The sequence below is a fragment of the Gallinula chloropus genome (genome assembly GCF_964237585.1).
Source record: "Gallinula chloropus genome assembly, chromosome: 2".
NCBI lineage: Eukaryota > Metazoa > Chordata > Aves > Gruiformes > Rallidae > Gallinula > Gallinula chloropus.
In genome coordinates, this window is record NC_140086.1 from 162,725,363 (window position 1) to 162,749,784 (window position 24,422).

The 24,422-nt window shown below is 55.3% G+C and overlaps 1 protein-coding gene across 1 annotated transcript in view; it reads right to left on the reverse strand.

The window, feature by feature from the left end:
• Window positions 1-536: 536 nt before the first annotated feature.
• Window positions 537-24,422, reverse strand: part of CCDC12 (coiled-coil domain containing 12) — a gene marked incomplete at its 5' end in the record, with an annotated part of 42,462 nt that continues 18,576 nt past the window's right edge. The window contains 6 exon segments of the mRNA XM_084260315.1: window positions 537-1,364; window positions 1,621-1,697; window positions 2,074-2,108; window positions 2,197-2,258; window positions 4,019-4,098; window positions 16,412-16,482. Coding sequence (XP_084116441.1) covers window positions 1,285-1,364; window positions 1,621-1,697; window positions 2,074-2,108; window positions 2,197-2,258; window positions 4,019-4,098; window positions 16,412-16,482 — 405 coding nt within the window. The 3' untranslated portion in view covers window positions 537-1,284.

A 24,422-nucleotide genomic window follows, 5' to 3' on the forward strand; every position in this document is an offset into this window, starting at 1 on the left:
GCAGATGTGCCATTCCCCCCCTCTCCCTCCAGGCTGCTGCTGCATGAAGGATCTCTCCCCCCACCCCCTCTCTCCAACAGGCTGTTACCAGCAGCAGGACCTGTGCATTAACAGGAACAGCTATTTTTATCACACCTGAACTCTGCTGTAAACACCACCCTCAAAGCCACCCACACCAGATGTTCTACCTCAGGACAAAACCACGTGGAAGGTTCTGGAGCCCACAGGATCCCAGCCTGGCCAAGGCATCCACCCTGCAAGATCTCCCAAGAGCTGGAGGAGAAGTTTCCAGGGAAGATGTGGGGTCAACTCTTCTGCAACTCGCTCGTTCCAGAGACGTGGGGGTTGGCAGCACCCAGGAGTTGGGCTTGTCCTGCTGTAGTTACCAGCTCAACCACCTCAAACTTAGAGGACCTGATGCCTGAGAAGGGGACTGGGACCACCAAGCAGGTTCTGAAGTCCCCAGGGACAGGAGGGAGATGATGTGAGATGCCTCCACCCAGCCCTCTGCAGAACAAGCCACAACTTCTGCCACACTGGGACAGTTTTATTATGAAATTATTTGTTAATGACCAACTTTGTTAATTATAAAACACCCAGAGGAGGAGGGGTACACGCTGCACAGCCTGGGGAGGGGGTCAGAGGACTTCAGGGAACAGAACGAGCCCCACATTAACCTCAGATGGATGTGGAGAAGCCACCAGGTCCTGAGCCACACAGCCCCTTCCAGCAGAGTTATTCTGTGGGGTCTCACCATGGATGTTCCCAGATACTCACAGCCAGCTCTTGGAAGGGAGAGACCCCCTCATTCCCCACGTGGCAGATACACCAAGTCCTCTGCCTAAAGGAGCACCTTGGAAAAGGCACCTCTGAGGAGGAACAGGACCATCTGTCCCCTGGGACATGGTCATGCCTCTCTATGGTGGCTCTGTGGGCATCTTCTTGCTCACCCACCAAGCAAGAGACCTTTTCACCCACAGCTTCCCTGCTCCAAGTCCTGGCAGCCTTGGTTCAAGCTAATGTGGGTGTATCTGTCCCGCTCCCATCAAGTCCTCTGTGGTCCCACAAAGCTGCCTGTGGAGTGTTCCTCAACAGAGGAACGTCCATGGTCCAAGGGAGGATGGAACCCACCCCTCTCCTTTAGGCACAGTAGGGTTCAGGGGCTTCTGGTGAAGGGTTGGTGAGCAGAGTGTCCAAACGAGGTGTCTCCACCCGAGAGCGATGGGACGGGCGCTGCTGGCAGCGGCTGATCCACAGAGCCCTGAAGCTGCTGGGTGGATCTCCTCAGTCAGAGTCGCTTCCCTCCTGCTTTGCTGACCCCACAGCAGACGCCAGCTCCTCCTCCTGCCCTTTCAACCTCTCTCCTGCAAGGGAGAAACAGCAGCAGCTTAGAGACTCCAGGGAACACCGACGGCAGAGGACCGCAGCCCCTGAGCCCACAACCCATCCTGCCATGCTGCCTCAGAGAAGCTACTTGGGACCAACAGCTTCCCAGACCCTTTTAGGAAGGAGATCAAGCTCCACCAGTCCCTCCCCAGCACAAACTCCCAGTAAGGATGGTGTCATCCCTCCAGAAGCACTGGTGAGCCCAGGTGGCTTCCCTGCAGCACCACAACGCACGTATCAGTTCGGCGATGGCTCTCTGCGTCCTCTTCTCCAGCTTCTCCAGTTTCTTGGCCACATCTCGCTTCAAATCCCTGGGGAAGAGAGTGACAACATCAGAACAACCCCCTCCCCCCAGGTGGATGTGGACACAGGGGACAGGTTACACCCTTCCTGGTGGAAAAGACCCTTCTCCTCTCTCCTGTGGGCACCGCGGCGCTCACGGTGTGTCTGCCACCCAGGGAGCTCATGGACAACCCAGTGTCTGGAGCATCCTGTGTCTCTGAGGACACCATGGTGACAAGCTCCCCAGTGGGACCAGCAGAGTCACTGGGTTGGCAGCCCCAGGCCTTGCCCCTTCCCCAGCAGCAGGAGCAGGCTTCCCATCTTGAGCACTTTCAACCCAAAGCAGACAACCCCGACACCCCTTTTCCCAGGAGAAGGGAGGGGGGGGGGTCTGCAGGCACTCACCAGTCAGGCTTCCTGGGGGCCAGGTTTGCCAGGTCCTAGGGAGGGAGAGGAGACACCCAGTAAGAGGTGACATCAAGGCTGAAGCCTGGACACAGGCAGCCCCCACCACAGAGCTGTACGTACCACCTCCTCGATGATGGGCTCGGGCTTGGCAGCCTCCAGCTGCTCCTTCACCTTGTCTTCCACTAGATGGGGGAACAGGACCAGCATCAGGGCAGTAGGACACCAAGGGGACAAGGCACTGGGAAACCCACCAGAGCTCTGGGCTTGGTTGAGAAAAGTTTTCCTAAGAGCTCTTCACCTTCAGAGCACAAAATGTGTGGCTACAGCCCTTCCCCCCACCCCCCAAACCCTTTCTGGAGCCTCAAACCCACCTGGGAATGATGCAACCCCCAAAAAACCAGCAAGGGCAGCAAGATACCTGCTGGCTTCAAGTCCCCTTTGCGTAAGAGCCACTGGGAGCAGCTGCTGGGCAGGTGCTTGAACTGGGATTTGACTCACTGTGACTCATTTACAAGGCCACCACCTAAGATATCCTGGAGGAATCCAGCTCCAGCCCAGCCCTATCTGCAGATATAGGGGGGTAAGAGCAAAGGATGCACTGGAAACAGCTCTCCATCCTTCAACTGGGGTGTCAGGGTGAGGGTACAACCCCCAGGGATGAATCCTGCTCCAGCAAAGGGATCATTCCCCAAGGAATATTTAATATTAATCCACTCCCAAGCCCCACACCAGCCCCACCAAGGTCAGGCAAGCTGGTTACTCCCAGCACAGGGAGCTGGGCCCAAAGGAAGGCTGGCAGAGAGCACTGGTTTTACTGGCAATGATCAAAACTGCCTTTCCCAATTCCAAACCAGGAGAGAAGAGTGAGAAGTTTGAAATTCTTTTCCCAGAAGGATAAAGAAGGAGCAGTGTCAGCATTCCTACCTACCAGAGCTCCACCACACTCCCAACAGTGGCTCTTGCTTCTATTTAGGGCATTTTTTAAAAGAAACCTGTCCCAGGAGGACTCAATGTTTCAAGATCAAGGGAGCTTCTGGCCTTCAACTCCCTCTCAAGAGCTGCACAGAGGTGTGGTGGTGGGAAAGAGCATGACTGAGGTTTGATTCAAGGTTCATTCAAACTAAAAAAATCCCAGTTGGAATCTCCTTGAGAATCCTCCAGCAAGAGTTTAGCTCCTTGGAGGACCAACCCTTTGGTTTGGGGCTGGATTGGGTGTGTTGGGATGAACACACACCCCACTTGTGCAACACAGGGTGTGTGCAGTCCCCAGGGGCAAGAGAGGGAGGAGGAGGATGGAGCAAGAGGGGGGATGCTCACCCCAGTAGCAGTGGGAGAGCTCCAACTGCTCCCACCACAGGTGCTCAGACAAGCCAGCACCCTCCAGGGATGGAGACATTCATCTCCAAGGATCTACCAACCTCCCAGCACCAAGCTGCAAGGTGGCTTTTCCACCTTGGGATGGAAGGAGGAAGGATGCAGAGCTTTCCAAACCCCCTGAGTTTTGGAAAAGGAAAGATGTGACCCATCCCCTTCCCAGCACACTGGCCAGGAGCAGGGTCCTGGGCTGGTTTAATGGTCCTCACCACCCCAAATGCTGCCTCATTCTCTGGAGGAACATCTCCAGGGAGGGGATAGGACTTGCTGTTGGACAGCAGCTCTGCTCATAGAATCACAGAACCACAGAATCCAAGACTGGGCTGGGTTGGGAGGGATCCCAAGGGTCCCAGAGCTCCAATCCCCTGCCACAGGCAGGGCCACCAACCTCCAGGCCTGGAGCTACACAAGGTTGCCCAGGGCCCCAGCCAACCTGACCTTGATCTGCTCCATCTGCTTTGCCTGCAGAGCTCTGGATCACATCACCACAGGCACCAGCATTGCTGTCAGCAACGTTTCTGCTTTCCTGCTGCCTCATTTTACCTCCCTCCCTCCCTCCTGCACCCACCTGAGGCTGGTTTGGCCTGGGGCACCTTCCTCTTCTTCAGGTCCTCATCTTCAGGCTCGTAGTTTCGCAGCTTGAGCTCCCTGGGGAGGAAGAGGAAGAGCACTGAGCTATGTCCACACCAGCCTGGACTGTGGGGTTTCACTACTGGGGGGCACATCAGCATCCCCAGCTGCAGGTGGGGGGCTGGAATAACCCACATGGGTCAGAAAAGATGGGGTCAGCCAGGGGTTTTGGGGTGGTAAAGGCTCAAGGTGCCTGGCAAAGCTCCTGACTTCAGCCCAGCTGCCTCAGGTCTCAAGGCAGGGACAGGCTCATGAAGGGAACACCACACAGGATTCACAACCAGGGGGAACACTGATCCCATGGGAAGGATGGGGTGAGGGACTATTTTGGGTACAAGGTGGTTGCCCAGTCAGCAGGGATGCTACAATAGGGGTGCAGGTCAGTGATGTGGTGATGCACAGGGAGCAAATCCAGGCTTCTGAGCCAAGGGGTGATGGAGCTGGGACATCCAAATGACACCCAGAAGTTCCCCCATCCCTTTTCACCTCCCTCCAGGAGAGCCCAAAATTCAGCAGCCAGCCCTCTCCCATCCCCCACATCCAGATGCTCCCTCTCCCCCTTTTCCCAGGCTGCCCCTTTAAATCCTCTCCCAAATAATTCCAGTCTCCAACAGCCAACCAGCAAGACACCCATGGTGGTGAGCATCCCCAGAGCTGATTCCTCTCTGAGGTGAAACCCCACCAGCTTTGAGGAGAAGAATTCCCAAACCCAGAGCACCAGGTCCCCATCCCACCTCCAGCTGCTCACACTGTGCAGGGTGATGGATCTACACACCAGCATGAGAGCCCAGGGGGCAAATTAAGTGGATTAAATTCATTTAACACCACTGATGGGTTTAATTGCTTTCACTAGAAGCCAGGGTAAGCTGCTGTCCAGCAATGGTCCTGCCCTGGCTGTCAGCAGAGCCTTTGGCAGTGGTGAGGGTGGCTGTGGGGTTGTAGAGAAGCACACAGAGAATCAGAGAGTCACAGACTGGTCTGGGTTGGGAGGGACCCCAAGGGTCCCAGAGCCCCAACCCCCTGCCACAGGCAGGGCCACCAACCTCCAGGCCTGGAGCTACACAAGGGTGCCCAGGGCCCCAGCCAACCTGGCCTGGAACACCCCCAGGGACGGGGCACCCACCCCCTCTCTGGGCAGCCCCTTCCAGCCCCTCACCACTCTCTCTGCACAGAACTTCCCCCCAGTCTCTCCTCTCCCCCTTCCCTCCTCCAGCTTCACTCCAGCCCCTTGTCCTGCCAGTCTCTGCCCTTCCCAAGAGCTGATTCCCCTCCTGCTCCTGGGGTCCCTTCAGGGACGGGGAGGCTGTACTGAGGTCCCCCCACAGCCTTCTCTTCTCCAGGCTGACCCAGCCCAGCTCCCTCAGCCTCTCTCCCTAGGGGAGCTGCTCCAGCCCTCTGAGCATCCCCAGGGCTCCTCTGACCCCTCTCCAACAGCCCCACATCTTCCTTGTGTTGGGCCCCAGCTCTGGCCACAGGACTCCAGCTGGGGAGGGCAGAGCAGAGAGGGACAATCCCCTCCCTGTCCCTGCTGCCCTCCCTCTGCTGATGGAGCCCAGGATCCCATCGCCCTTCCCAGCTGCAAATCACAGTGGAATATTCCCCTTTTCCTCCCAGCAGAGACCTGACACCCAGGCTGCTTCCTTGCTGGACTTTATGGATGGACTAAAGCAAGATGTGACCCATCCCAAGGGTTGACACTCAAAGCCAAGAGGCAAAACCAAAAAGCACCAGCCCAGGAGAGATGTGAAGAGGAAGGTCAGTAGTCAGGTGGCCACAGTTACCTGGGAAGCACCTAAAAACCCAACATTAGAGGTCCCTGGAGCATAGCAGGGAGGGCTTCCCCTTCCTGCCCCATCCCATGCCCTCTCCAGCATCTCAATCTACCTGCCCAGAGTCCAACCACGCCGTGGTTGGTGGCACAGAGGTGGCTGGAGGAGGTGGTTGGAGCTCAGCAAGACCCAACCGAGATAAATCCAACCAATGGGCTGGAAACCAGAGCCCAGGGAGGTGAGGAAACACCTGGGTGTATCTCATGTCATCAAACCCAGAGCCCTCTGAGCTCTTACATCAGCGCGACGCCGCGACACGGGAACAACCTCCCACGCCCTGGGAGAAAGGACACTGCAAAGAGCCGTGGGAGAGGTCAGAACCTGGCTTCACCCCACAAAGACAAGCTGCTGTGCTGGGTTTACATGTATTATTGCTCAGAGGTGCCCTGGGAGGAGGGATTTAGTCATCCCATCTCCTGGCCCCTGGCTGCAGAGACCATTGCCCACCTCTCTGCACCCTCCTGCCAGGGCAGGGCAGGGCAGGGCAGGGCAGGGGGGAGAAAGGCTCCCCTCAGCCTCCTCTGCTCCAGGCTCAGCACCCCCAGCTCCCTCAGCCGCTCCTCGCAAGCTTTGCTGCTCTCCAGCCCCTTCCCCAGCCTGGTTGCCCTTCTCTGGACACGCTCCAGGACCTCCAGCTCCTGCTGGGACTCAGGGGCCCACAACTGGACCCAGCACTCCAGCTGCAGCCTCCCCAGTGCCCAGCCCAGGGGCACAAGCCCTGCCCTGGCCCTGTGGCCACGCTGGCTCTGACACAAGCCACGATGCCCTTGGCCTTCCTGGCCCCCCGGGCACACTGCTGGCTCCTGGGCAGGGAAAAGACCTTCCCTGGCAGAGTTGTGGGGCTGTGGCACAGGCTGCCCAGGGAGGGGCTGAGTCCCCAGCCCTGGGGGTGTTTAACAGAGGGGAGATGAGGTGCTCAGGGCTCTGGGTCAGCACAGGACAGGGATGGTTGGACTCCATGGGCTCAAAGGGCTTTTCCAACCTGGTGACTCTGGCATGCTGTGATCTCAGCTTCCAAACAAAAGCCTCCCAGCCCAGCATCACTGGAGCTTCATCCACAAGATTAATAAGATAAAGACCACGAGGAACAAGCCAGCAGGTTCTGCCACAGATGGGACAGAGCTGGCAGAAGGAGAAGCAGCTGATGCGCGGGGGCGAAGAGAAGCGCTGGGAGATGATTCCCCCCCTTGCTTCCCCATCACATCCAGAGCTTCCAGAGCCTTATTAAACCTCTGCACAAGTGCCAGGAGAAAACAAACACCAAATTGATTCCTTTAATTAACAGGACAAGGCGAGAGCAGCTCCTGCACCTGCCTCCAGTAAGTCTCAGTGCCCAGCGTTGCCCACAGCTGCCTCCTGGGGGGGCTTGGGGAGTTCCCCCTGCTCAAGGTGAAGGAGCAGAAGACTTGGCTCCCTCTTCTTCTGGGTACAAACCCATCTGTAAAGACAGGGAGAGGAGCAGGGCGATGCCACCCTGAGTAACTCTGAGGCAGGCAAAGGGTAAGTATGTGTGTTTATTTAGGAGAAGCTGCTGTTCTTCCTCCCAGTGATGGAGCACCCAGCCTAGAGCTGGATCTGACCCATTTGGCATCGAGCTCGTTGCACAGTCAGGAACAGATCACAGAAGCATAGAATCCTGGAACAGTCTGGGTTGGAAGGGATCCCAAGGGTCCCAGAGCTCCAACCCCCTGCCACAGGCAGGGCCACCAACCTCCAGGCCTGGAGCTACACAAGGGTGCCCAGGGCCCCAGCCAACCTGGCCTGGAACACCCCCAGGGACGGGGCACCCACCCCCTCTCTGGGCAGCCCCTTCCAGCCCCTCACCACTCTCTCTGCACACAACTTCCCCCCAGTCTCTCCTCTCCCCCTTCCCTCCTCCAGCTTCACTCCAGCCCCTTGTCCTGCCAGTCTCTGCCCTTCCCAAGAGCTGATTCCCCTCCTGTTCCTGGGGTCCCTTCAGGGACTGGGGGGCTGCAGTGAGGTCCCCCCACAGCCTTCTCTTCTCCAGGCTGACCCAGCCCAGCTCCCTCAGCCTCTCTCCCTAGGGGAGCTGCTCCAGCCCTCTGAGCATCCCCGGGGCTCCTCTGACCCCTCTCCACCAGCCCCACATCTTCCTTGTGTTGGGCCCCAGCTCTGGACACAGGACTCCAGCTGGGGAGGGCAGAGCAGAGAGGGACAATCCCCTCCCTGTCCCTGCTGCCCCCCCTCTGCTGATGGAGCCCAGGATCCCATCGCCCTTCCCATCACATCCCTTCCCTGGGGGGGTTTCCCTCCTCACTGGGGTTCCCGGCGGGGCTGTGACCGGCGCTGATGGGCTCGGCCTTGCTCAGCCTGGAGCCGCTGGGCTTGGGCTGTGGGGCTGGGGGAAGCTTCGGAGCTTCTCACAGTAGCTCTGCAGCCCCCATCTCTACCAAAACCTCACCCCACAAACCCAAAGCAGACCACATGAGGACGTGGTTAACTGCAGCAATTAGAGGGGGAAGCAACACAGCCTCCCAGCATCTCCTAAAAGCCTGTCTGGGGGAGGAGGTTCCCTGTTTTGAGCCAGGAACACCTCAAACACAGTTTCCACTTGGGCCCAGAGCTCCTCGAAGGGAAAGAAGAGGAGATCACAGAATCACAGAAGGGTCCCCCAGAGCCCATGGGGTCCAACCCCCTGCCCAAGCAGGGTCCCCAGGACAGGGGCTGGAATCTCTCCAGACAAGGAGACTCCACACCCCCTGGGCAGCCTGTCCCAGGGCTCCCTCACCCTCACCAGCAACAAGTTCTTCCCCACATTGGGGGGAACTCCCTGGGCTCCAACTTGAGCCCATTGCCCCTTGTCCTGTCCCCACAGACACTGAGCAGAGGCTGCCCATGGCCCCCTGGGTCCCACCCTTCAGCTCTTGAGAACCAGTGATCAGATCCCCTCTCAGGCTCTTCTCTCCAGGCTGAACAGCCCCAGCTCCCTCAGCCTTTCCTCCCAGGGGAGATGCTCCAGGCCCTTCAGCATCTCTGTCCCTCCTCTGGACTCTCTCCAGGAGATCCCTGGCTGGTTGATCCCAGGGAGCCCAGCCCTGGACACAACACTCCAGGTGGGGCCTGACCAGGGCAGAGCAGAGGGGGGAAACAAGGATTTTTAGACGGATTTGAACACAAGGCAGCAGCTCAGCGGCATTCTCAGAGCCTGCTTGATCTGCCCAGGATCAGAGGAGGGCGTCCTCAGCAGCAATTCACCTCTTGATCCCCCTTGAGCCCTTCACATCACTCTGTCTGAACATCTCAAGTGCTCCAGAGCATCAGCACTGGGAAGCAAAAGTAATTCAAAGCACGTTTCCCCCGCTGCACCATTGAAACAAAAGTGGTTTCCAACACCCAGATCCCAGGTGACTATTTTTGAAGCGCCATGGCAGAGCCCTTCCCTTCTTTGGAAGCTCTTTAGGGGAAGTTCTGGGCTGTCCTCAACCCTACCTCAGCCCTCTTCTGAGCAAGTTCTTTTCCAAACCAGTGGAGAAACGCTGTGTGGTTTGACCAACCGCTGCCCTTTGACCTTCCCAAGCTGCTCCAGAGCCCCAACGTTCTGGGGCAGCTACTCCAACTTGCTTGATACCAAAACATCCTGGGCAACCTCATCACCCTTTAAAGAGGAACCAGCACAAAGAGTTAGTTGTGTATCTCCACATCTCCAAAACTCACTTATTCCTGAGGAGCCACACTCAGAGAGATGAAGAAATTGGTGTGGAAGAGATGAGGGAGGTCTCCAGTCCTTGAAGGAGTGGTTGTTGGGTGGACCCTCTGCTTCACCACGTGCTCCATAAAGACAAGAAGGTTTGAAGGAGCTGGGCCAAGCAGCCAGACAAGCAAGAACAGCCCATCAGGAGACTTCTGCAGCGATCCAGGAGATCTGGGAGCCACGTTGGGCTCTGGCTGAACTAAAGAACCTACAAGGAGCTGGGGGCACTGGGGTGTGGGGAGTGAAGCGTGGTGAGCACGTCCCCTGGGGCAGCATTCAGATGCTCCTCAGCAGCAGCAAACACTTCTCCTCAAAGTGCATCTTCCCTTTTCTGTTCCCAACTGCAAACCACATTGCAGAAGTTGTTTTTCAAGCTGCTTCTACAGGTCCTCAAAACTTGGTGCAGGGAAAAACTTCACCATACGGTGAGTTGATCCAACTGACAAGGTTACACTCTTCCCTCCCACCTGCAGCCCCCATGGAAAGCACCAGATGAAGAGTCTTGGGGCAGAGATTTCAGGCTTGGATTTTTCTCCTTCCTTTGCTCCCCTTAGGCAACCCCTCAGTGACCTGCTTGCACTTCTCTGCAGAATCAGCTGGCACATACAGGGTGCTGCATGAGCACCCATGGGTGCTACAGCACCCTCACCCTTTGGGGACACCTCAAGACCTCCTGCACAGCAATCCTGCTACAGATTTAATTTCACAACCTGGTTTATTTTGCTGTTCTGTTTCCCTACCCAGCCCATCCCCTCACAGGCAGCTTTGACATCCGGGTGCAGGACCTCCTGCTGCACCTTCCTGGAGGCTTCTGTACACTTGGGTTGGCTGGAAACCAAGGTCCTCACTTCTCCAGGCTGACTCATCGCATGCAGAGACCTTTCCAGCCACCAAGCACGAGCCAATCTGCATCTGCCCTGATGTAGAAACCAAGGAACGACTTGGAAGGCACCAGAGGGGACCTCAGAGCCCCTTCCAGCCCCTGAGAGGTGCCTGTAGGGAAGCTGGGAAGAACTGTTCCCCAGGGCACGGAGCGCCAGGACGAGGGGCCATGGGTTCAACTCCAGCAGGGCAGGGCCAGAGGAGACCTGAGGGAGAAGCTCTTCCCTCTGAGGGTGGGGAGACCCTGGCCCAGGGTGCCCAGAGAGGTGGGGGAGGCCCCATCCCTGGAGACATCCAAGGTCAGGGTGGATGGGGCTCTGAGTGACCTGCTCTAGTGAGGATGTCCCTGCTCACTGCAGGGGGGGATGAGGTGGCCTCAGAAGGTCCCTGCCCACCCAACACATCCAATGACTCTATGACTTTTGTGTCCTGAACATACACCAGGCTCATCAAGGCTCCTCTCACACCCTTTGCTGCAGGAGGGCAGCGACTTCTCCAATGCAGAGGTCCCAGTTTGATCAGCAGGACAGAGTTGCTGCTCTTGTTCTGGATTCTTCACCTGAGGCAGAAAAGCAGCAAGGGACAAGCAGAGGCAGCGACCCACCAGCACCCACCCTCTGAGGAGCCCTTCTCCTTCTGAGAGGGCTGCTCCTGCTCAAACAGCTGAGCAGGTCCAAGCACGTCCCCCTCCCTGATCACGGCTGCTGAAAAGCACTCGAGGAATGCCAAGAGCTCAAACACCTCCTGTGAGCACCATGAGCCCCCTAAAACTTGTCAAGGCAGCTGCTTTCTCAGGACATAGAACCCTAGAATCACAGGGGTTGGAAGGGACCTCCAGAGCCCAGGGGGTCCAACCCCCTGCCCAAGCAGGGTCCCTAGGACAGGGGCTGGAATCTCTCCAGACAAGGAGACTCCACACCCCCTGGGCAGCCTGTCCCAGGGCTCCCTCACTGGGGAAAAGTTCTTCCACATGTTGGTGCAGAACTTCCTGTGCTCCAACTTGCAGCCATTGCCCCTTGTCCTGTCCCCACAGACACTGAAAAGGGGCTGCCCATTCCTCCCTGCATCCCATACTAAGATATTTATAACCATTAATAAGGTCCCCCTCCCCTTAGTCTTCTTCTCTGCAGGCTGAACAGCCCCAGCTCCCTCAGCCTTTCCTCCCAGGGGAGATGCTCCAGGCCCTTCAGCATCTCTGTCCCTCCTCTGGACTCTCTCCAGGAGATCCCTGGCTGGTTGTTCCCAGGGAGCCCAGCCCTGGACACAACACTCCAGGTGGGGCCTGAGCAGGGCAGAGCAGAGGGGGAGGATCCCCTCCTGTCACCTGCTGCCCACATTCCTCCTGATGCCCCCAGGATCCCCTTGTCTCTCTCAGCCCCAGGGCACACTGCTGGCTCATGGCCACCCTGTCACCCACCAGCACCCCCAGGTCCTTCTCCACAGAGCTCCTCTCCAGCAGCTCCCCCCAGCCTGTGCTGATTCCAGTGGTTATTCCTTCCCAAGGGCCAGACTCTCCACTTGTTTTTATTGAACCTCATTTGGTTTCTCACTGCCCAGCTCTCCAGCTCAACCTGTCACTGCTGATGGTCCAAGTTTGGACGTGGACAAGGGGCGATGGGCTCAAGTTGGAGCCCAGGGAGTTCCCCCCAATGTGGGGAAGAACTTCTTGCTGGTGAGGGTGAGGGAGCCCTGGGCCAGGCTGCCCAGGGGGTGTCGAGTCTCCTTCTCTGGAGAGATTCCAGCCCCTGTCCTGGGGACCCTGCTTGGGCAGGGGGTTGGACCCCATGGGCTCTGGGGGTCCCTTCTGACCCTCCTGTGATTCTGTGATTCTGTCCACGTGGACATCCATCCAAACACACCACACATACACAGCTCAGCCTACACACAGACCCCACCCTCTCCCATATTTTATCAGAATTCCCTTTTTTTTTGGGTTGTTTTCTTGGCTTTTTTAAACTCTTCCTTACAGTCTCCACACTCCAGGCTGTAAGGAAGCACATCCACCCTGCAGTTACCCTTGCTACTGCCTTGGCCATCCTGCCAAGCTAAACCCAACCTCGGGTAACCCCACTGCTGTAGTTTGGGGTTGGTTTTTTTTTGGGGGGGTGTGTGTGTGCAGAGATAAAGGCAAAAGAAATAAAACCCCAACCTAAGTGGTTTTGACCTGCCCTGTGACATTCTTCCCATGGCATTTCCCAACCCCTGCCTCCCCCAGCTCCTCCCAGAACTTCATCTCTGCAAGCGGCACAGCGCGGAGCTGTAATTTTATAGGATGACTAAGTGTGGCAACACCAGCAGCTGATTAACAGCAGCTCACTGCAGCTTAATTTCGTGTTAAATTGGAGCTTTGGCAGTTTGTTTTGTGTTGTTTTTTGTTTCTTTCCTCCCCTCCCTTCCTCAGCTTTTTATTTACACTCGGAACGTCCCCGCCAAGCCCCGCTGCTCCCCAACTTCAAAGCTCAGCATCTCTCTGCTCCCAGCGGGGTGGCAACGCCAGTTGTGGCTTTACACAGCACTCACCTTTCAGATCCCCATCCCCAAACCCAAAGCTCCTCCACCACCCCCTCCCAGGAACTGGGCAGAAGGACCAAAGTCCACCCACAACGCCCAGTTCCTCGCAGAGGCAGATCGCAGGCTGCGCCGCGGCGGGAGGTGCTTCCTGGTCAGTGGGTTAAGCATAACTGGTTTAAAAATATATATATATATATAAATATTATTAATAATAATAAGCCAAGTTCTTAGTGATTACAGATATAAGCTCCCCAGAGAGCTCAGATCAGAGATAAGCTGAGCTGAAGGCGCTGTGAGCCCCGCAGCGGGCTTCGTCAGCGCTTGTAGCTCGCAGCGTGAGAGATAAAAACAAGGAAGGGGGAAAAGAAATAAATAAAGAAAGAGGAAAGGGAAAAAAAAAAAAAAAGAAAGAAAAGAACAGAAGGGGGTGGGGAGATTTGAGTCAATGAGAAAACAAAATAAAAACCACCAAAGCAAAACAGGAAGCTGGCAAAAAAAATGAGGGTTGGCACACAGGCAGCAAGAACAACCAGGGTGCTGCCTGGTTTGGTTTGCTGGGCACCTCTAATCCAGTGTGTGAGTCCCTGGGATTATTTATTGAAGCTGTATTTCCCCTTGTCATATCATGCTTGCAGGGATTTTCAGCTTGAGAAAGGAGCATGGCTGTTGAGATGCTTGCATGGAGCGAGGGAGTGGGTCATGGGATTCTGTTACCAGGACCCCTTGTTTCCTAAATTCAGGGTTAACATCAGCAAGATACCTCAGTTTACCTCTTTCCATCAGCCAACTGAGTGTGAGCATGGAGCAGTTCCCTTTTATTTGTTGTTTCAAAGGGCTGAGAAGGTTCAGCTACAAGACTGGGAAATGAAAAGCTGAGGAAAAATCATGTTAGCAGCTCACTGGCCTTTTAGATCTTGATAGAAACACAGATCCAAGTCTGGAGAGGGGAAAAAAGGATGTTCAGGAAGTAAAACAGAAGCTAAGAGGCACCTCAGCCAAATCTGGGATTCAATCATTTCCCAGAGAGCATCCCCTTGCTCCAATTTGCCTTGCAAAGTTAGGTCTGGATCCTGACAGAACACGCCGCGGTTGGAGAAGTGGATAAAGAGGAACAAACACCTGGAAAGCAAACTGGAAAGCAAACTGGAAAGCAAACTTTTTGCCCCAAAAGCTGCCTCTCCTCCAAGGTGTCACCTCCCATGTGTTACAGGAGAAGCCCTGTGCCTGTATCTGAGGGGAGCTTCACGTATCAGTACAAAGCCGGCCGGAGACGGGAGTTCCTGCTCAACGCCGCCTTTCCTCCCTGTGTGTAACCTCAGAGTAAGTTTCAAGTGCATCACCCACAGGCAGGAGGAGGCTTTTTGCTGAACACACCATGAGATGAGAGCCTGCAAACGAGAGGCTGTGGATAAAGCAATTACCAACTCAAGAGTGGTGACACCAAAGGTTCGGTTGGAAACCACATCGCCTCCGATACGCTCCAGAAAGAAGCAATCCCCAGCCAGAAGGTCAGTCAGAGTAGAACAAAGGGATTCTGGGTTTGGGGAGGGAGGTTTTACCCCCAGATTTAGAAGACCAGTTCAGCATTCCAGCTTGGGAGCAGGAGTGCATTACTGTAGCCCAACGTCAGTTCATCGCTGCGGTAAAGACAGCCCAGGCCCTGATGCTCCTCATCAATGGGCTGCCACATCACCTCGAGTATCGAGTGGCAAGGCTGGAAATCAAGAGCTATTTATACATTATTCATCATCACTTCAAGACCTCCAGCTCCTGTTTCAGGCTCAGCCCAGATGCTGTGCCTCTTCCGGCACAAAACCCAACCGCGGCGCCTACCAAGTTCAGCCTCGGTTGCTCGTGGTTCTCAAGAAACACTCCCAACAGCTGCAAATCCAGGAGGGCTGTGCTCAAGTAGGAATGCCCTTTTCTGCTGGGATTAACCCCAAAAAGAAGCAAGGATTTTGCTGTGTGTCCTCAGCAGAGGGCACGTGCCCAGCCGCCGCCGCAGCATCTCTGATGCACAACCTCCCGCGGAGGAGGGCTCTAGCTTGTCAAGAGATGAGAATAGGTCACATCCCGCATCTTCAAACCAAATTTCACCTCCAGAGGAGACCAGACAGTGTTTTTTACCAGCAGGAAACCAAGTGCACTGTCAGCTGGTCCTGTCAGGAGCAACACCCTGCCTGGGTTAGATCTGCGCTCACATTTTCCGGTGACAAAGAGAGAACAGCGGTGGGCTGCGGTTAAACAGACACCAGTAACCCACAGGCCTCTGTTTGTGGCAATAAAGAAGAAACTAAAGTCCATACTGCAAACAAGACACATGCAGGGGACAAAGACGGGCCATGGCTGTTGAATTGAAGGGACCCTGAACGCTCCCGCCACCTCCGATGGCATCACTTTCCCCTCGCTGCCCCCCAGGCTTTTCCTCTTTATTCCCCCTTCTCAGATCATTCACACTTTAAAAAAATAATAATAGTAACAATAAATTGCATGTTAGGAGACAAGGAGAAATCCTAATTAGCAAACTGGACTAATTTGCCCCTGTACTCGGCATTGGTGAGGCTGCAGTTTGAGTGGTGGGTCCAGTTCTGGGCTCCTCACCATCAGAAGGACATTGAGGTCCTGGAGTGAGTCCAGAGAAGGGCAACCAGGCTGGGGAAGGGGCTGGAAGGCAGATCCTATGAGGAGCAGCTGAGGGAGCTGGGGGTGTTGAGCCTGGAGAAGAGGAGGCTGAGGGGAGCCCTTCTCCCCACCTACAACTACCTGAAGGGAGGTTGTAGAGAGGTGACCATGAGACAACAGTGTGCCCCAGGGGCTGAGAAGGCTGATGGGATACTGGGGGGCATCAAGAGGAGCGTGGGGAGCAGGTCACAGGAGGGGATCCTCCCCCTCTGCTCTGCCCTGGTCAGACCCAGAGTCACCATGTTGGAAAAGCCCTTTAAGCCCATGGAGTCCAACTGTTCCTGTCCTGTGCTGACCCAGATCCCTGAGCACCTCATCTCCCCTCTGTTAAACACCCCAAGGGTGGGGGCACAGCCCCCTCCCTGGGCAGCCTGTGCCACAGCCCTACTGGTCTCTGCAGCCAGGGGCCAGGAGCTGGGAGGAGGGGCAATGGGCTCAAGCTGCCCCAGGGCAGGGTCAGCTCAGCTGGGAGGGCAAAGTTCTTCCCTGGCAGAGTTGTGGGGCTGTGGCACAGGCTGCCCAGGGAGGGGGCTGAGTCCCCAGCCCTGAGGGTGTTTAACAGAGGGGAGATGAGGTACTTAGGGAGATGGTTTAGCACAGGATGGGAATGGTTGGACTTGATGATCTTCAAAGGTCTTTTCCAACCTTCTGTGATTCTGTGAAACAGGAGAACACCACATACAGGAGAGACAATTGGGAATAAATAAATAATTACTTGTGTTTGACAGCCTCTTCCTCCTCATCCTCTCTGGGCTGCTTGTTCTCACGTTCGCCGCTGTCCTTATTCTGAAAGAAGAAGTTGAGCTGTCAGACAACTGGCCTCTCTGGAAATGCCCAAGAGCAAAGAGCAGCCCAGAAACCTTCCTGGAGGGCACAGGGCAAGTGTGAAATGGCTTTTAAATTACACCACCTTTAAATTAAGCTTGTTTTCTCTGGGTTTTTTCCCCTCCCTTTAGCATTCTGCCTGTACAGATGACACGATAAATGAGTGTCAGGAACGGGCAGGGAGAGTTTAATTTCCCTCTCAGAGGGCGTCACGCCGGCTCAGCGCCGGTATCGCCCTTCTTAGTGACCACTGAGTCAGTTCAGAGAGCAAACAGCACCTTGTGATCAATAACAGGGCTCAGAAACCTCATCCCACATTTCAATTACAACATCACATCCAACGGCAGAGGGAAAGGAGATCAGGACACCAAGGGGATGGCCAGTGGTACAGCCTTTGGTACAGCAGGGATTTGAAGTTAAACCCTGAGTGCCAGGATCTAGAAGAAAGGGTGGGGATTTATTTCTCCCTCTGCTCTGCCCTGCTCAGGCCCCACCTGGAGTGTTGTGTCCAGGGCTGGGCTCCCTGGGATCAACCAGCCAGGGATCTCCTGGAGAGAGTCCAGAGGAGGGACAGAGATGATGAAGGGGCTGGAGCATCTCCCCTGGGAGGAAAGGCTGAGGGAGCTGGGGCTGTTCAGCCTGGAGAGAAGAGCCTGAGAGGGGATCTGATCACTGGTTCTCAAGAGCTGAAGGGTGGGAGCCAGGGGGCCATGGGCAGCCTCTGCTCAGGGTCTGTGGGGACAGGACAAGGGGCGATGGGCTCAAGTTGGAGCCCAGGGAGTTCCCCCCAATGTGGGGAAGAACTTCTTGCTGGTGAGGGTGAGGGAGCCCTGGGCCAGGCTGCCCAGGGGGTGTGGAGTCTCCTTGTCTGGAGAGATTCCAGCCCCTGTCCTGGGGACCCTGCTTGGGCAGGGGGTTGGACCCCCTGGGCTCTGGGGGTCCCATCCAACCCCTGTGATTCTGTGAGTCTGTGATTATGACCTTGGCTGAAGTGATCTACCAGCAGATCAAGGAGACAATAAGCTTAGGAAGTGAGCAAGCCCATGCTTGGCTGGCTCAGGGTGCAGCAGATCACCTGGAAGTCCCTGGAGCACGGGAACCCACATTTCACTGAGGTCCCTCTGCCTCCTCCCATCATTCCCAACATTTTAACAGAGTGCAGAAGAAAGCCAGCAGGAATCACCTCAGCCATGGGCAGAGGAAGAGTCTCATTTCAGCTCCAGAAATGCTGTGCAGCTACAGAAACCAACCTTCCCTTTAACAGGGTGTTACAGCTCTGGAGAGCTGCTTGCATCACCCAGACAGCAGCACAAACAGCTTAACAGCTGAGTTATCAATTATATTTATTGTCCAGACAGGCAGAGATAGTGAATGTTATCAATAAGGAGCTGGAAAGGGGGTTGGTTTGGGTCTCACACTGATTAATTTAACCCAATGGCTTAATGAAGCATGTTCCAGGCCCCTTTTTGAGCAGAGTATGTAGCTCAGGAGATGCACTGAATGAAGGACACCCATGGAAGTGGTGGCTTTTTGGGTTGGACACCCTGTCATCCTCCAAATGAGGAGCAGAATGTGGCAGCTCTAGTGAACAGCAGATGGAGTCTTTATTTCCTTGAGGGTGGCCAGTTCCAGGAGGAGTTACTGGTAATAAATGGGCAGCGTTTGGAGAATCTGGCTACGATTGATGTTGCCACAAAGGCACCACTGGGGGCTTCAGGGTCAGCTCAGCTGGGAGGGCAAAGTTCTTCCCTGGCAGAGTTGTGGGGCTGTGGCACAGGCTGCCCAGGGAGGGGGCTGAGTCCCCAGCCCTGGGGGTGTTTAACAGAGGGGAGATGAGGTGCTCAGGGAGCTGGGTCAGCACAGGACAGGGATGGTTGGACTCCATGGGCTCAAAGGGCTTTGCCAGCCTGGTGGCTCTGGGATCCTGTGGGGCTCCCATGATGATATTCATCTCAGCTTTCCAACAGGGGCAGCTCAGAGATGGGAGAAGCTGTTCTCATCACACCACTAAGGTTACCAGTCCTTTTCACCCAGTCCAAAGAGATGAAGCTCTCCAGGTCACTCTGTCCAAAGACCCTGAATCAGGTTCCCATCTCCCTTAGGAAAAACCAGTTATAACTGATTTTATATAGATAACACAACCAAGATCACCCCAGGAATCCCTCTGCTTAGTTACCTTGCTCTGTTAAAATCTTCCCTGCAGAGTCCAGACATCTAACAGCAAAACTCTTTACCAGCTCAACTTATTCCTCAGCTCTGAAAGGAGCAGAAAAGTCTCCCTAGTGAACAAATCACTCATCATGTGAGTTCTGACACTACAAACTTGCAAAGTCTCTTCTGGGACCCGGGTTAAAAATTAGAGGATGTGCAAACAGGGAGAGGAGCCAGGAAATGGCCCAGTCCTGGCTGGGGCTCAGCAGGAACAGGAGCTGTTCAGGTTCAGCTCCTGATCAAAGGGCAAGAAAAATGGTGCTGTCTTTAGAGAAGGGAAAAAATCACATAAAATTATATATATATATAATTTTATCTGATTTCTTCAAATCATACTATCTATATAATATATAAAATATCATATATCATAATAATATATTATAGATATATTATATTATATTTTATATATATATATATACTTAAAACCCTACTCAAACCAATATTTAGTTTGGTTTCAACTCCCTGCTCACAATTTTGAGTCCACAATAAGATCACAGAATCCCAAGGTTGGAAAAGCCCTTTGAGCCCATTGAGTCAAACCATTCCCATCCTGTGCTGCCCCAGCTCCCTGAGCACCTCATCTCCCCTCTGTTAAACACCCCCAGGGCTGGGGACTCAGCCCCTCCCTGGGCAGCCTGTGCCACAGCCCCACAGCTCTGCCAGGGAAGAACTTTGCCCTCCCAGCTGAGCTGACCCTGCCCTGGGGCAGCTTGAGCCCATTGCCCCTCCTCCCAGCTCCTGGCCCCTGGCTGCAGAGACCATCGCCCACCTCTCTGCACCCTCCTGCCAGGGCAGGGCAGGGCAGGGCAGGGCAGGGGGGAGAAGGGCTCCCCTCAGCCTCCTCTGCTCCAGGCTCAGCACCCCCAGCTCCCTCAGCCGCTCCTCGCAAGCTTTGCTGCTCTCCAGCCCCTTCCCCAGCCTGGTTGCCCTTCTCTGGACACGCTCCAGGACCTCCAGCTCCTGCTGGGACTCAGGGGCCCACAACTGGACCCAGCACTCCAGCTGCAGCCTCCCCAGTGCCCAGCCCAGGGGCACAAGCCCTGCCCTGGCCCTGTGGCCACGCTGGCTCTGACACAAGCCACGATGCCCTTGGCACCATTCTCACACTGGCTTTCCTTGGTCAATAAAGACCAGGAGCTTGGCAAGAGGAGAGCTCTGCCCTGACACAAGGTCCTAGCCAGGCACCCTTCAGTCCTTGGTATTTAAAGCTGCAGGAAGTACCTTCTCATTCCTTTCATCCCTTCATACTTCCAAGCATGCAGAGCCTGCATTCCCCTCATTCTTGCTGGAGTTTTATCCAGGAGGGTTATACGCAGGTTCAAGAGTCCCAGAGAGATATCTGCCTGAAGATATTCCTGTCAAGCTGTGGCTGCTCTTCCCACTGCACCCCTGAGCTCTTCACAGCACTGAAACTCATCTTCCTCCTCCCCACAGGATGAAATATTTTGTGTGTTGACATCTCCCCACTCCCCCAGAGCTCCCCCAAAATCCCCAATTCTGATTTATTCCCTGTTAACAGCCAGGTATTTCTCCAAACCTGTCCCATCCAAGGAGGGATGCTGGGGCTGTCCTGCATCCCCATCCTCCAGCCATCCCTGCCAGCTGCACCTGCCCTGAGGGGAACTGGGCTGGGTCAGCCTGGAGAAGAGAAGGCTGTGAGGGGACCTCAGTGCAGCCTCCCCATCCCTGAAGGGACCCCAGGAACAGGAGGGGAATCAGCTCTTGGGAAGGGCAGAGACTGGCAGGACAAGGGGCTGGAGTGAAGCTGGAGGAGGGAAGGGGGAGAGGAGAGACTGGGGGGAAGTTCTGTGCAGAGCGAGTGGTGAGGGGCTGGAAGGGGCTGCCCAGAGAGGGGGTGGGTGCCCCGTCCCTGGGGGTGTTCCAGGCCAGGTTGGCTGGGGCCCTGGGCAACCTTGTGTAGCTCCAGGCCTGGAGGTTGGTGTCCCTGCCTGTGGCAGGGGGTTGGAGCTCTGGGACCCTTGGGGTCCCTCCCAGCCCAGCCCATTCTATCATTCTATGATTCTATATTCCTTGAAGAAGTGGCAAATGCAACTTCACAGGACAAGTCCTGGGGTGCCTTCAACCAGGGTTGGTTTTCTTCTGTGCTGCAGCTCTCATCATAGAACCTTCTCAGATAGCATGGAGCAGGCTTGCTGCCCATCAGCAAGGTGGGAAGGGGTGTGGGAATCTCCCTGGGGATGTTCTGAGCTGGAAAGGAGGAGATATGGTCCCTCCAATGCAGGATAAATGGTGACAGCAGCACAGTTCAAGGAGAAGGTGTAACTGCACAGAACCATCTCCAGCCTGCTCATCACTGACAGGAACACCCTTGAAGTTACAGTCCCTGCCATCATCCATGGCTAATTGGGATCACAGAATCACAGGGGTTGGAAGGGCCCCCCAGAGCCCAGGGGGTCCAACCCCCTGCCCAAGCAGGGTCCCTAGGACAGGGGCTGGAATCTCTCCAGACAAGGAGACTCCACACCCCCTGGGCAGCCTGTCCCAGGGCTCCCTCACCCTCACCACCAAGAAGTTCTTCCCCACATTGGGGGGAACTCCCTGGGCTCCAACTTGAGCCCATTGCCCCTTGTCCTGTCCCCACAGACACTGAGCAGAGGCTGCCCATGGCCCCCTGGCTCCCACCCTTCAGCTCTTGAGAACCAGTGATCAGATCCCCTCTCAGGCTCTTCTCTCCAGGCTGAACAGCCCCAGCTCCCTCAGCCTTTCCTCCCAGTGGAGATGCTCCAGGCCAAAATCTTCTTGTTCACATCCCCTTACCTGAGCAGAGCTGAGAGCTGGTGGTACCCAGACAGGGAATGGGGATGGAGGGGAATAACATTCCCTTGATATCCCCCTGAGTGGAGAAGTGGGTGACAAACTGTCCTTGCAGCAGAGGATTGCAACCAGCATCTCCCTCCTGCTGCACACAACCAGCTGTGCAAACAAGGGCTGTGCAGATGAGGAGGAGATTCCCTCTCCAGCTGCTCCTGTGGGTGCAGAACCTGAAACCACACTCAAGACAGGGAGTTTGTGGGGAGGAAGCTCTGCCTCCTCCCTGAGCAGAGGGTGGCAGAAAGATCCCGTTACCCTGATCATTTATTGATACAGAGATGGCCTCAAGCATCCACCTTATCTTACAGCTCCACCTTTCACCACTGCCCCATCCCTCTCCTCTTTCTTCTCAGCCCATCTTGGATCTATCTGATCCCTCAGGACTTTGACAGAGCAGCAATCATGGAATCATCAGGCTGCACTGGGTGGGCAGGGACCTTCTGAGGCCACCTCATCCCCCCCTGCAGTGACAGGGACATCTTCACTAGAGCAGGTCACTCAGAGCCCCATCCACCCTGACCTTGGATGTCTCCAGGGATGGGGCCTCCCCCACCTCTCTGGGCACCCTGGGCCAGGCTCTCCCCACCCACCCACCCTCAGAGGAAAGAGCTTCTCCCTCAGGTCTCCTCTGGCCCTGCCCTGCTGGAGTTGAACCCATGGCCCCTCGTCCTGTCACTCCATGCCCTTACAAACAAACAGTCCTTCCCCAAAACCTCTTGGGCTTCACCACTTCGCTCCCAACTCCTAAGACCTGCCCCTTCCTCACCCTCCTGTAGTATTTCACTCCAACAGTTGTCACAACTTCCATTTCTTAACTTAGGAAAACAAATATTCCCTCCCAAAAACAGCCTTTTCCCTGACTACCAGTTCATCTTTCAAGCATTCCCCTTTGCTCACCCACAGTCACCTCCCACAGAAGAAATTCAACTCTTACTTTTGGGTTCATCTTCATTTTCCTCACACCACAAAGGGAGCTGGAATAACCCTTCTGCCATTCCCTTCTCCCTCCAGTGATTCCTCTCTTCAAGGCACCCCATGGAGAGGTGTTTAGCCCTAAGACTGGAGACCTGCTCAAGCACACAAGACTGTCCACCAACTCCCTGCAAAGTCAATCCCTTCCTTCAGTCACCAGAAGAGAAATTGCCAAGATTAAAGCCTTACTCACTTGTAGTCTCCTGCCTATTTGAATTCCCAGACGTTGCAGCTGGCAAACCTTGGCTTGGAGCTACCAACAGGAAGACTTCCCACCCTTCCCAAAGAGGTCTGAGATGAAGAATCTAATCCACAGCCTGTTTGAGGCAGAAATCCAAGAAGATTTGCATCAGGTTGTTCAAAGGAGGTTGTCAGCTGCCTCTATGCAACACCCACAAGGCCCAGAGCAAGCTCTGTGTGAGATCAGTAAATAGCTTGTGCTCCTGGCTGAGTGGTGTGGACAACACACCAGAGGGTGGGAGTGTCACCCAGAGGGATGGGATGTCACCCAGAGGGACCTGGACCAGCACAAGAAGTGGCCCTATGCAAACCTCATGAACTTCAACAAGGGCAAGTGCCCTTGGTTGGGGACAGTCCTTGCTACCAACAAAGGCTGGGGGTGAGGTGATGGAGAGCAGCCCGGAGGGAAAGGATTTGGGGTTCTGATGGATGCAGAGCTGGACAGGAGCCACTGATGGGCACTCACAGCCCAGAAGGCCAACCCCATCCTGGGCTGCACCCCCAGCAGTGTGGGCAGCAGGTCCAGAGAGGGGATTGTCCCCTCTGCTCAGACCTCCCCTGGGATCCTGCGTCCAGCTCTGGAGCCCTCAGCACAAGGAGGACATGGAGCTCTTGGAGCGGGGCCAGAGGAGCCCCGAGGAGGATGCGAGGGCTGGAGCAGCTCTGCTCCGGAGCCAGGCTGGGAGAGCTGGGCTGGCTCTGCCTGGAGAAGGCTCTAGGGGAACTTTCTGAGCCATTAGCAGGGTGTGATGAGCCCATCTCCTGTCACCCCTCACAGCCCCCAGCCCTGCCAGGCAGAAGCTTTCTTTGCCGGCTGAAGGACAAGCAGGTTTCACTGAGCTCCCACTGCTCCTCCAGCCTTCTGGGAACAGCTCCAGATCTCATGTTCTACCACTTCTTGGACTTCAGGCAGGTTCTATCCCAAAGCAGGAGGTAAGACCTGATAACCCACAAAGGAATGAGGTGGCAAGAAGGCATTTCCATCATCTCCTCTCCTGGAGAACCACCAAGCTTTGCATATGAAATTACAACACTTCTTTTACCCACGGAGAAGCGAAAGTCTCCTACTCATCATGTGCTTCCCTTGAGGGTGGAGCTGGTCTTCAAGCATCTGCTCCAGGGAATAGAACGTTCTGAGGACTATTAAACTTTCCCCATGGCTTCAGCACATCAGCATGACTTTTTCTGTGCTGGCAGGAGCCCACCTACCCATTATTTGGTGCCTCCCCAAGAGGGAAGCAGCTCATTCTGCATGGCACTCCCAAGATTTAAGGCTAAAATGGATGTTTAAAGCCTTTCTCCTGACTTTTGGAATACCTGCACTCTGGGAAGTGTCAGCCAATTATCCCTACAAGAAAAGGATGTGGACACAACCATGTGGTGGAGAAGCCACCACTCCTTTCTTCAGCAGCTTCACTTAAAGCCCCTGCAATACTGTAGCTTGTTTCTAGGTGTTGCTTCCACCCATCACTCACTTCTGAAGAGCATTTTGAACCCCACAGGTTCCAAGGGTGCACCACAACTGAGGGTACTGCTCAAATCTTTTTGATAACCCAGCAGATTAATTGGGAGGGGTGTTCTCCCTACCCCCACCCCATCACTTTTTGTCTCCACACCAGAGCATGTGAACCAGGCTGAAACAGAAG